The sequence below is a fragment of the Mesoplodon mirus genome (assembly GCF_964341445.2).
Source record: "Mesoplodon mirus genome assembly, contig: HAP1_SCAFFOLD_751, whole genome shotgun sequence".
Classification (NCBI taxonomy): Eukaryota; Metazoa; Chordata; class Mammalia; order Artiodactyla; family Ziphiidae; genus Mesoplodon; species Mesoplodon mirus.
The window spans coordinates 187,926-200,446 of record NW_028295282.1 but is presented as its reverse complement, the minus strand read 5'-3'; the positions used below and the strand labels follow the sequence as shown (position 1 = coordinate 200,446).

At 35.5% G+C, this 12,521-nt stretch overlaps 1 protein-coding gene across 1 annotated transcript in view; it reads right to left on the bottom strand.

Moving 5' to 3' along the window:
• LOC309797575 (ankyrin repeat domain-containing protein 26-like) overlaps positions 1-12,521 on the bottom strand; it is a 102,641-nt gene that overhangs the window by 45,148 nt on the left and 44,972 nt on the right. Inside the window, exons 10-16 of the mRNA XM_082646071.1 lie at positions 12,234-12,385; positions 9,775-9,945; positions 7,931-7,964; positions 7,506-7,647; positions 4,011-4,224; positions 1,520-1,703; positions 771-908 (exon numbers count right to left, since the gene is read on the bottom strand). Of these exons, the coding sequence (XP_082502197.1) occupies positions 771-908; positions 1,520-1,703; positions 4,011-4,224; positions 7,506-7,647; positions 7,931-7,964; positions 9,775-9,945; positions 12,234-12,385 (1,035 nt within the window). The remainder of the gene's footprint in view (positions 1-770; positions 909-1,519; positions 1,704-4,010; positions 4,225-7,505; positions 7,648-7,930; positions 7,965-9,774; positions 9,946-12,233; positions 12,386-12,521) is intronic.

Below are 12,521 nucleotides of genomic sequence, written 5' to 3'. Positions count from 1 at the left end.
ATTCCACATGCCACGGAGCGGCTGGGCCCGTGAGCCATGGCCACTGAGCCTGTGCGTCCGGGGCCTGTGCTCCGCATGGGACAGGCTACAAAAGTGAGAGGCCCATGTACCGCAAAAAAAAAAAAAAAAAAAAAAAAAAAATGTTTTTACAACTAATGTTGCAGCTTTTACAATACTGAAAAATTGTAAGTGATGTGAAAATGTCATTGATGGGGTACTGGTTAAAGAAATGACAGTGAAGCCAAGAACAGACTCTGATTTAGACACTGAAAATGATGAGATGCATAGTGATTGACATGTTCACTCCAAAGCAGAGGGCAAGAACGTATTCAGTGCTGGGATTTGGTCGGGTAGTGTGGTCGATGGTGGAGCACACATGGTCTTCCCTGCCTAAACCGCCATCAGGGTGCAGACTTTTCTAGATGGTAGCAATAGTTTTCAGATTATGAAAGGTTCATCAGTTCCTATGGAAAATATTAAAAGCCTCTCCTTGGATGAGGCTATTGTATGTCACTGCTTGACTGTTGCAGACAAATGGATTTGAATTAAAAATACTACTTGAATTAAATTTAATCAAATATAATTCAATTATGTTTGAATTAAAAATATTAAATATCCAATGGATGAGAAACGTCCACCCCTCCCCAAAATATACTTAAATAGGTTTTAAATATCCTCTACACTGTCTGTGATGTATAGTATTGGTTTTTAAAATATATACATATACAGATACATACACACAAATATTTGAAAATGATTAAAGAAAATACCTCAGAATTCATTTCCTTATTAGTCATTTCTATCTCCTTTTGTTTGGCAAGGTGACTGGTCAGGATTCCATCTTGTAAAATTCTGGCATTCTGCTCTCGAGAAAGCTGCCTCTGAGCGTCATTTCGCTCTTCTACAACCTGGAGACACATTTCATGAGGTTTTTGGTCTCATACCATTAAAAAAAAAAAGTCAAAAGCTTAAGAGCAGAATTTAAAAAAAAACTGTTAAAAGGAAGTAGCCTTTTAAAATAAACACAAGGATATTTATCCCACATGAATAACTTAAGATTTTAATTTAAATGACTGCTAAACTAATCACAGAGCAAAAATACAGGGAGATATAGTATTGTGAAAGAAAATCTTTTTACAAAGCATTTAACTAGTTCCATCGCAGTCTCAAGGCAATTTACCCTGTATTTTAACATAGAAAAGCCAAAATTAACACATGGATTGGAATTAAGAATATTACTTTTGAATGGACCAAAAATGCCAATCATTATGTTAATCATTAAGCTCAATTTACCTTCCATTCCTCCATTCAGAAAACATACACAGAGCATGTATTAGAAGCTAAGAATGGCAAGAAATTAATAACTTAAGCTATAAATGTCATAGTTCATATTTAGGATGAGATAACACTTTTTATTTGTTTTAAACCTAAATAATATATATTAAATCAAAGAGATATTACAAATAATACTGAGGAAATACTGTTGGAAATTTGAAATTTTCACCAAAGATTAACTTACCTGATTCAGATTATTTCTCACAGTCCTCAGTTCCATGTCTAGTGCTCTGAGAGTGAGTTCAAGTTGTTGTTTCATTTCAACTTCTTTACTGTATTGCTCTTCTTTTCTTCTTAACTGCTCCCTAATTTTTTCATATAACCTGTCAGCATTTCTTCTCTTCTTTTTTTCTTGTTTTAGGGTGAATCTGCAGTTAAATACGCTTACCTTAAAATGTGTTTTGGGGCCTCCCTGGTGGCGCAGTGGTTGAGAGTCCGCCTGCCGATGCAGGGGATACGGGTTCGTGCCCCGGTCTGGGAGGATCCCATATGCCGCGGAGTGGCTGGGCCCGTGCGCCATGGCCGCTGGGCCTGCGCGTCCGGAGCCTGTGCTCTGCAGCGGGGGAGGCCACAGCAGTGAGAGGCCCGCATACCGCAAAAAGAAGAAGAAGAAAAAAAAAAAATGTGTTTTGTTAGAAAATAAAAAGGTCATTTTATGATCTGGCTCTTCACCCGCTGATTTAGTATCCTAATGAAATTTCTGTTCTCCAGTTTTTTTTTCCTTTCTAGGTCTGATATTTTTAATTCCTCACTTCAATCTCTTCATAAAGATATATATACTTGAAAGGTAGCAATGAAAAAACATTCTGCCACTTAAGTAAGTTTTAGTCAAGAGTAACTCTGGTGAATAGTGTAGGAAAGAAATTTTGAAATTATTCAGTGAAGTTAGGCCGAAAATTACCCTGTTTTCCACACTGTCATAATTACTCCTCCTTTAGGACACATAATTTAGTTACTAGTTAAAAAGAGAAGCTGTTGTTTAGAAACAAGTTATAAGTTCACTAGAAATAAAATTTCAACTTCATAAAATACTACAGGTACCCCTAAATGACTTACAGTGCCAGATAAAATCTGCAGATTCCTTTTACAGAACATATATCTTCAGACACTGTAATCCAAGACTAGGCTAGGGAGTCTAATATCTGTTGCCCCACACTTTTTATGTTTCTTCTTTTGCAACCTTTTCAACTTGTTGTTTATTAGCTATTTAATAAATAATTTTAAATCCCGTAAGGCAGGATCCATATTAATTAATTAAATAGAGTATTTTGTGCTTTCAGCACAAACCTGTGAACTAATTTTATCTCTGTATGAAAGAGATATTGAATAAACTAATCAGTAATCACCTTCCATTTTTACCTTTTATTTCATCCATGCATATGTTAAGAAAAAAACTTCATAAATTTTTAAAAACTTTTGTCTTCAGAAAAATGGCCATTTCATACTTCTGTCGGTGGGAGTGTAAAGTAATATAAACTTTCTGGAGAACAATTTAGAAACATGGATCAAAGACCTTTTTAAAAAGTTCTCATACTTTAACCAAATAACACAATATTAAAGAATTTATTCCAAATAAATAATCAGAAATGTAGAAATGAATTTATAGAAGAGACATTCCTTGTAGCATTAAATATAATACAGAAAAATGAAAAATAAGTGAAATTCAATTTGCTAAAAAAAATAATGACCATAATTCAAAAAGACACAAGCAACCCAATGTTCACTGAAGCACTATTTACAATAGCCAGGTCATGGAAGCAATGTAAATGCCCATCAACAGACAAATGGATAAAGAAGATGTGGCACATATATACAATGGAGTATTACACAGCCATAAAAAGGAACGAAATTGGGTCATTTGTTGAGACGTGGTTGGATCTAGGGACTGTCATACAGAGTGAAGTAAGTCAGAAAGAGAAAAACAAATATCGTATATTAACGCATATATGTGGAATCTAGAAAAATGGTACAGGTGAACTGGTTTGCAAGGCAGAAATAGAGACACAGATGTAGAGAACAAACGTATAGACACCAAGGGGGGAAAGCAGGGGGGTGGGATGAACTTGGAGCTTGGGATTAACATGTATACACTAATATGTATTAAATGGATAACTAATAAGAACTTGCTGTATAAAAAAATAAAATTAAAAAAAAGAGAGATTACAAAAAAATGAGGCTTTGTATGGAGGACTTCTGTATGGCCATGAAAATGATGATTTGGAAATATATACATTAAATAATTAGTAGAAGTATCCACTGTTAAGAACTTGTTGTATTATTTCCAAGAATTTCACACTCCACAATACTAATGAAGTTTTCTCCCCTGTAAAATCCCAGCAGGTAAGTTAGCAAGTATAAAACTTCCCATAGGGCTTCCCTGGTGGCGCAGTGGTTGAGAGTCCGCCTGCCGATGCAGGGGACAAGGGTTCGTGCCCCGGTCCGGGAAGATCCCACATGCCGCGGAGCGGCTGGGCCCGTGAGCCATGGCCGCTGAGCCTGCGCATCCAGAGCCTGTGCTCCACAACGGGAGAGGCCACAACAGTGAGAGGCCCACGTACCACACACACAAAAAAAAAACAAAAAACTTCCCGTAGTATTAAAGTAAATACACATCTGTAGTATTACAGTAAATAGAAACAGTTCAAATATTTCTTTAAAACCAAGACGTTCAATACCTCAAGCTGCAGAGCTCTTGTTCCCACTCCACTTTTTGATGCTCTAACTGTGATTTCATTTCTTTTGTTTCTGGTAGCTCCTTTGGTAGCCCAGTAACCTTACTTTCCATTTTGTTGTTTTTTCCTGTAAGTAGTTCACAGTGATCTTTTTTAAGTTCTATTAATCTTTCATATGAAAGAACTGCATCCTGAATTTTCAATAAGCTAACAGAATCTGCATTAGGAATAAACAAGATAGAAATAAAATATATGAGTAATTTTTATGTATAAAAGCACTGTGCATTTTCACCTTCACTAATCCATAACAAAAAAAAATACATTTTTTTTTTGGCCATGCCGCACAGCATGCGGGACCTTAATTCCCTGACCAGGAATTCAAGTGGCTAAATATACAATGCCCCAAAGAGGTGGAGGAAAGAAACAGAAAAAAAAATATTTGAAGAAAAGAATGGCCAACAACTTTCTAAACTTAATGAAAACTACAATCCCACAGATCCAGGAGGATCTGACAAGGAGAGAAGAAGTGGCAGTAAACTATTTTGTAATATTCTTATCCTATATATGATGTGGTACAATATTACTTGAAGGTGGACTGTGATAACCCTAAGTAAAATACTGTAAACCCTAAAGCAACCACTAAAATTGTGAACAAAAGAGTTACAGTTAATAAACCAAAAAAACAAAAAAGAAATAAAACTACATCATAAAAATTACTTGATTAATCTAAAAGATGGCAGAAAAAGAAAAGGGGAACAAAGAACAGATGGAATAAACAGAAATCAAACAGCATAATGACAGATTCATACCTACTGTATCAATAATCACATTAAGTGAAAATGGTCTGAAAACCTCAATTAAAAAGCAGATTGTCAGGGACTTCACTGGTGGCGCAGTGGTCAGGAACCCACCTGCCAATGCAGGAGACACAGGTTTGAGCCCTGGTCCTCCCACACGTCATGGAACAACTAAACCCATGCGCCACAATGACTGAGCCCACATGCCACAATTACTGAAGCCCATGGGCCTACAGCCTGTGCTCCACAGCAAGAGAAGCCACCGCAATGAGAAGCCTGTGCACCACAATGAAGAGTAGCCTCCACTCGCCGTAACTAGAGAAAGCCTGTGCGCAGCAATGAAGACCCAACACAGCCAAAAATAAATACATAAACAAATTAATTAATTTTTAAGAAAAAGCAGATTGTCAGACTGGATCAAAAAGCAAGACCCAACTGTATGCCACCTATAAGAAATGCACTTTAAACATACAGACATAAATTTGTAATAAGGTTAGAAATAAGATATACCACACTAACATGTGACAAAACAAAGCTAAGCTAGACTGGCTATATTAATACCAAACAAAGTAGACTTCAGAGCAAAAAACATTATCAGCAACAAACAAGGTCATTTCATAATGAGGAGTGTCAATTAATAAGAAGCATAACAACCCTAAACGTTTATGCGCCTAGTAACTTCAAAATATATGAAGCAAAACTTGAGAGAACTGCAAAGAAAAATAGACAAATCCACAATTACAGTCTGAGATTTCAATACCCCTCAATGAATAAGTGATAGAAACAGCAGGCAGAAAATCATCAAGGATACTGTAGACTTGAACACCACCATTCTTTTCAAGTAGCCATGGAACACTTACCAAAAGACTATATTCTGGGTTATAAAATAAAGGAGTAAGTCAAAAGGATTTAAGTCATACAAAGTATGTTCTCTGACCACAAAGCAATCAAACTGGAAATGAAGAACAAAAATATTTCTGGAAAATACTCCAATATTCGAAAACTAAATAACACACATCTAAATCATCCTTGGATTAAAGAGGTAATGAAAAGAGGAATTACAAAGTATTTTGAACTGAATAAAAATGAAAACATAATATATTACAATTTGTGGAATGCTGCTTACTTGCATGAAAATTTATAGCACTGGATGTCTATATTAGAAAAGAAGGTCTCAAATCAATGACCTTGGCTTCCAACATAAAAATCCAGAAAAAGAGCAAATTAGGGGACTTCCCTGATGGTTCAGTGGTTAAGGATCTGCCTTCCAATCCAGGGGACATGGGTTCGATCCCTGGTCGGGAGACTAAAACCCCACATGACATGGGTCAACTAAGCCTGCCCACTGCAACGACTGAACACACAAGCCACAACTAGAGAGCTGGCATGCCGCAACTACAGAGCCCACACACGCTGGAGCCCACACCCCATTTGGAGTGTCACAAATACTGAGCCCACATGCCACAACTAGAGAGAGAAGCCCACGCGCTGCAACAAAAGATACCACATGCTGCAACTAAGACCTAAAGCAGCCAAAAATAAAATAAATAAATAAATATTTTTTAAAAAAGAGCAAAGTAAACCCAAAGCAAGCAGAAGAAAGGAAATAAAAAACATCAATGAAAAAATCAATGAGAAAAAACAAAACAAACAAAACAATAAAGACATGGAAAAATCAATGAGGGACTCCCCTGGTGGCACAATGGTTAAGAATCCACCTGCCAATGCAAGGGACACGGGTTTGATCCCTGGTCCAGGAAGATGCCACATACCGCAGAGCAACTAAGCCTGTGTGCCAAAACTACTGAGCCTGCATTCTACCATCCACAAGCCACAACTACTGAGCCCGTGTGCCACAACTACTGAAGCACATGTACCTAGAATCCATGCTCCACAACAAGAGAAGCCACAGCAATGAGAAGCCCTCACACTGAATGAAGAGTAGCCCCTGCTTGCCGCAACTAGAGAAAGCCTGAGCACAGCAACGAAGACCCAACACAGCCAAAAATAAATAAATAAATAATTTAATTTTTTAAAAAACCAGTGAAACCAAATATGTTCAGAAGGTGAATAAAAGTGATAAACCTCTAGCCAGGCTGATAATTAAAAAAAAAAGAGAGAGAGAGAAGGCACAAATTACCAATTTCACAGAAATGAGTAATGAGAAATTACTACAGATTCTATAGATATTAAAAGACTGACAGAGTAATATTATGAACATTATGTAAATAAATTTGACAACTCAGATGAAGTGGGTAAATTCCTTGAAAGAGGGAAAATACCAAAGCTCAATCAAGAAAGAACAAATAGGGCTTCCCTGCTGGCGCAGGGGTTGAGAGTCCAACTGCCGATGCAGGGGACACGGGTTCGTGCCCGGGTCCAGGAAGATCCCACATGCCATGGAGCGGGTGGGCCCATGAACCATGGCCACTGAGCCTGCGCATTGGAGCCTGTGCTCCGCAACGGGAGAGGCCACAGCACTGAGAGGCCTGCGTACCGCAAAAAAAAAAAAAAAAAAAAAAAAAAGAACAAATAAACTAAATAGCCCTATATCTAAAAAAGAAACTAAAGTCCTACGTAAAGACCTTCCCACAAAGAAAATTCCAGGCCCAAATGGCTACACTGGTGAATTCTACCAAATATTACAACAGTATACACAACAATATACATATAAATATACATATTTATACCATGGTCCTACCTTTACACTCCATGCCAAGTTGTTCTATTAGCAACATGGAATTCTTATAATTAGAGTAAAGCATCTGGCAATCCTCAAAAGCTGTTTCAGATGACTGAGTTAAGTCATCAAGGTCATCCATAGAATTAATTTGCTCTTTGACCTACAAATAAAACATACTATTTCACAATGTCCCCAAAATACTTATAAAATATACTAAGTGTACAGAGGTGATAAATATCTCTTTATTAAAGCAAAAACACAGATACTTCTTAAAAGAACAGATTTTTATCAAAGGGATAATTTTATCAACAGTGTTTCTAAATTATTTTTTCAAAGTAAATGTTTCTACAACAAAGGAAGATTTTCTATTTTTCCACTATACCTTTCACAAAGTAATTTTTTACTACAGGATAATATTTTTTATAATTAATTTTTTACTCTACCTTGTTCTTTTCATTAGATGTTTCCTTTGTAGTCCTAAAAAAAACAAACGATTCTTTTCAGGCAAATATTAAATACTTAAAATACAAAGAATACCTAAACCTATTATTTTTTACATAAAATCTTTGCATTGGTAATTAATTTTCTATAAAAGAGATTAAACAATAAATAGAAAGAGTAACATTAAAGGACAAAGAAAATACACCATAATAATATTAACAAAGCATTAAATTAAATTAAGCTGACAATCAAAGGAAAAGGAAAAACATAATGTTACTTGCATTATTTGATAGGAAGAAATATACCAGGGTTTTTTGTTATCATCATTTTCAATAAAAACTAACTTTATGGCACTAAAACCTATTTGGAAAGTATTAAGTCCTATATGAAAGAAACCCTTTTTTAATAATCATGATATTAGCTTTTCGAGGACTTACTATGTAATTGCTATGCATTATTATAAGCACCTTACATGTCTTAAAGGCATTTTAATCCTCACAACAATTCTGGGAGAGAGGTAATACATTAGGTCCTTTTTACACAGGAAGAAATGCAGCACAGAAAGGCTAAGTAACTTGCCCAAGCCCATACAGCAGACCGGCAGCTGACCCAGAATTCAAACCCAGGAAATCTGGCTTCAACACTTGTGTTTCACAATATGATGAGAAGGTAATATTTATTTTTAAGTGTTCTTAAGTAATATGATAGCAAATGAATCTGTATTATTATTCCATGTCTAGTTATAACTATAAATAATAATTTCTGAATCTTACACATATTTTTCAAAAATAAAAAGACTTTAGACCCAGGCAATATTGGAATTCTATTTTCAATAAAGATTTGCTTTTGTAAAGAAATTCATCAACCCACTGATGAGGGTTTCATTCACCCATTCATTCATTCACCCATTCAGCTGTTTATTCATACATTCAACATATACTTAGCGCACAATTACGTGTTAATGACACTTTTGGTATAGGAAGCATGACTTTTGAAATTTAGAACTTTATAATCCAAAAGTAATAATCTGTGATAGATTGTTAATAGTTTTTTTCCTATCAAATATAAACAAAATCTTACCCTTTTCCCTGGAATCTAAACCACTATGAAGTTAACATAACCTGTTTTAGAGTACCTTACAAAACCATAGCCACTCATGATGATACTGTCATCTAGAATTATCAAGGAATGATTAAATCCTTTTCAGTATGGCCTAAATGTTTGTAAATTTGATTATATAATTTTTAAAAATCTATGTATGATAGAATAACTTTTAAGTACTCATCTGCATATTCAATTATATAAGAATATTACACTTCAAAATCAATGAACAAGCCCTTACCATAAAACTATACGTGAATAGAAGTATTATGTACAATTAGTTTACTATAATATTTTAAAGATAATGTAATACAATCAATAAGCTTTCTAATATTGGACATGCAAACAAGATTAAACTGAATAAATGCATCCTCTACTGGCTCATTTCCAACAGCATACAAACATACTCTAAAAACGCCCATCTTAACATAAAAAGAGAAAGGAAACTCCCTTGAACTCCACATTCCTCTTCAGTTACCATCCAGTTCTCTATTGCCTTTCCCAGTAAATATTCCCTAAGGAGCCGTTTATACTTATTCACTACAGTCCAGCTTCCATGGGGAATATTTATTGAAACTACTTCTGGTCAAAGCCACTCGTCCTCATCTTAACCTTTCAGCAGCGTTCATCTGGTATAGTTGAGAATACTCCTGTCATGACCTGTACACTATATTATGCTGTTCTATTTCCAGAAAAAGTATTCAGTGCTAATATTTCTTGACCTAAAAGAATTTGTACATTTTACCTGCCATCATCCTGATCTACTCCACTTAAACTGCTGTCATCCTTCATGTGTAGCAGACCACCACTCAGTGAATCAGCCTTCTCAAACATTGGTGTAATCACACATTCTTTTGATGTCCATTTTTCATTTTCCTTTTTCTTTACTTCCTTCATGTGCACGCCAGGACTGCTACTTTAAAAAATCCATTAAAAAACCAATGTTTTCTAATAATTCTACTGATAAAGAATAAAAAACCAATTTTTGTAAAATTCCAACTCTTACCCATCATAAGTCATTTATTAGTTCACAAAACACTTATGAAGTACCAACCATATGCAAGCAAATACAAATTCTTGCTTCAAAGACAGATACACAATTATGATACAATGTGATATGTAAGCGTTGACATATGAAAGTTATAAGTGAACATAGGAAAGCTTTACAGAAGAGGTTAAATAAACAGAGGAGGTCATGAGGAAAAGAAAATGGAGAAAATCATTTTACTTGGTGATTAGAATGTGAGCACAAAGATTAGACACATGGAGTCTAGGTGTTTCCTAGAAACTTGGAAGGAAAAGTACAAAATACATGGAAGGAAGAAGAGAGATGAGTCTGGAAAGACATTCTGAAGAACCTCAAGTGCTACAATGAAAAGCTGGAGTTCACTGCCTAAAAGCAATGACTCTTAGACATGGGAGTAATAATTAGATTTCTACTATATTTTTTTGTTTTGTTTTGATATATAATAATGTTTAATTTGCATGATGTTTAAAAATAACATGAGGTACATAAAACACGAAAGAAGAACTGAAGGAAATATCTTTGGGGGAAAATTTACTTTTAAACACCCACATGTTGGGGTCATGTCAGCATCAGGGCTGAAAAATAGGTACCTCATAGTAGCCCTCCACCACCAGCAACAATTTGGCATCTATCCACAGACAACAGTGGCTTTGTGGCAGTTGCAGGATCCAGCACCATAAACCAAGGGACCTGGGAAGAGTCCTGCCCACCCAAGTGGTAACAGACATACAGACCACAGCCCAGCTGTGGATCCTGCATGGCCCATGAACTGGCTCCAGCCACTCTTAGCAACGTCCAGGGAACCCCTGGAAAACACTGTCTTAGACAATCACCTACAGACGAGAGAGCCTTTGTGGAAACCCAGGTTTCCAGCAGAGAAGTGCCAGCATACCACTGGAACAAAAAAATGCAAGTTGGGATACATTGGAGAGGGCAGTTATTAAAGACTGGAAGAGGTGACTGCTACTTCAAATTCAAAGACAGCAATGCAAAACTTCAAGTAGCATAAAAAAAATCAAGAAAACATGACACTACCAAAAGATCACAATAATTTTCCAGTAACAAATCCCAAAGACATGGAGATCTGCAATCTACCTGATAGAGAATTCAAAATAGTAGTTTTAAGGAAACTCAGTGAGCTACAAGAAAACACAGAAAGACAACCCAATAAAATCAGGAAAGTAATACACAAACAAGATGAGGAGTTTAACAAAGAGATAGAAATAATAAAAAATAACCAAATGGAAGTTTTGGAGCTGAAGAATACAATGAATGAAAGGAAAAATGCAATAAAGAGCACTGACAGCAGAATGGATCAAACAGAAGAAAGAATCTGTGAGTTAAGAGACAGGAGCTTTGAAATTATCCAATCAGAGGAGAATAAAGAAAAAAAGAATGAAAAAGTGGGAAGAAAGCCTACATAAATTACCAGATACCATCAAAGGAAATAATTCATAAATCATTGCAGTTCCAGAAAGAGAAGATAGGGAGAAGTTGGCAGAAGCTTATTTAAAGAAAAAATGGTTGAGAACTTCCTAAACCTGGCGAGAGATTTGGATATCCAAGTTCCTAAAGCTCATAGGTCACCAAACAAACTCAACTTAAAGCAATCCTCGCCAGGAGACATTATAACAAAACTGTCAAAAATCAAAGACAAAGAGAGAGTCTTAAAAGCAGCAAAAGTAAAGAGGCTTGTAAATTATAAGGGAACCCCCATAAGTCTATCAATGGATTTCAAGAGAGTAGGACGACATATTCAAAGTGCTAAAAGAAAAAAACTGCCAACCAAGAATACTCTATCCAGAAAAGTTGTCTTTCAGAAATGAACGAGAGATAAAAGCTTTCCCAAACAAAGCAAAGCTGAGGGAGGTCATCACCACTAGACCTGCCTCACAAGAAATGCTGAAAGGACGCTAATTAGTAACATAAAATATATTTAAATATACAACACACTGGTAAAGGTAAGTATACAGTCAAATCCAGAATACTCTAATACTGTAATACGGTGGTGTGTTAACCAATTAACTCTAGTATTAAGGCTAAAGGACAAGAGTATTAGAAATAACTATAACCCTAGAAAAATATAAAATTTGTTCATCATGGACATTAGCTCAAATGAGAACTTGTTTTATAGGAAAATAACAATTATCTATTGTTAAATACTGACATAGGCTTACCTATCAGAATCTTCATTCTCCATGGTAGGAAACTGTTGGTTATTAGTTTTTCTGCTCTTTCTCTGTTGAATTAATCCACTATCATCAGCATCATATATGTTTTCTGATACTTCCATTTCACTACTTTTGTGCTTCTTCTTTGCTTCTTCAACCTTTAATGAAAGTTTGACACTACATATAATTGTTATTACCTTATTCATTATAAAGACCTTTTCATTGTCATTAATTACTTGACTCAGAGTTTGCCCCGGCTTTAAGCAATAAAAATAGTTTTGTGCTTACTTTAAT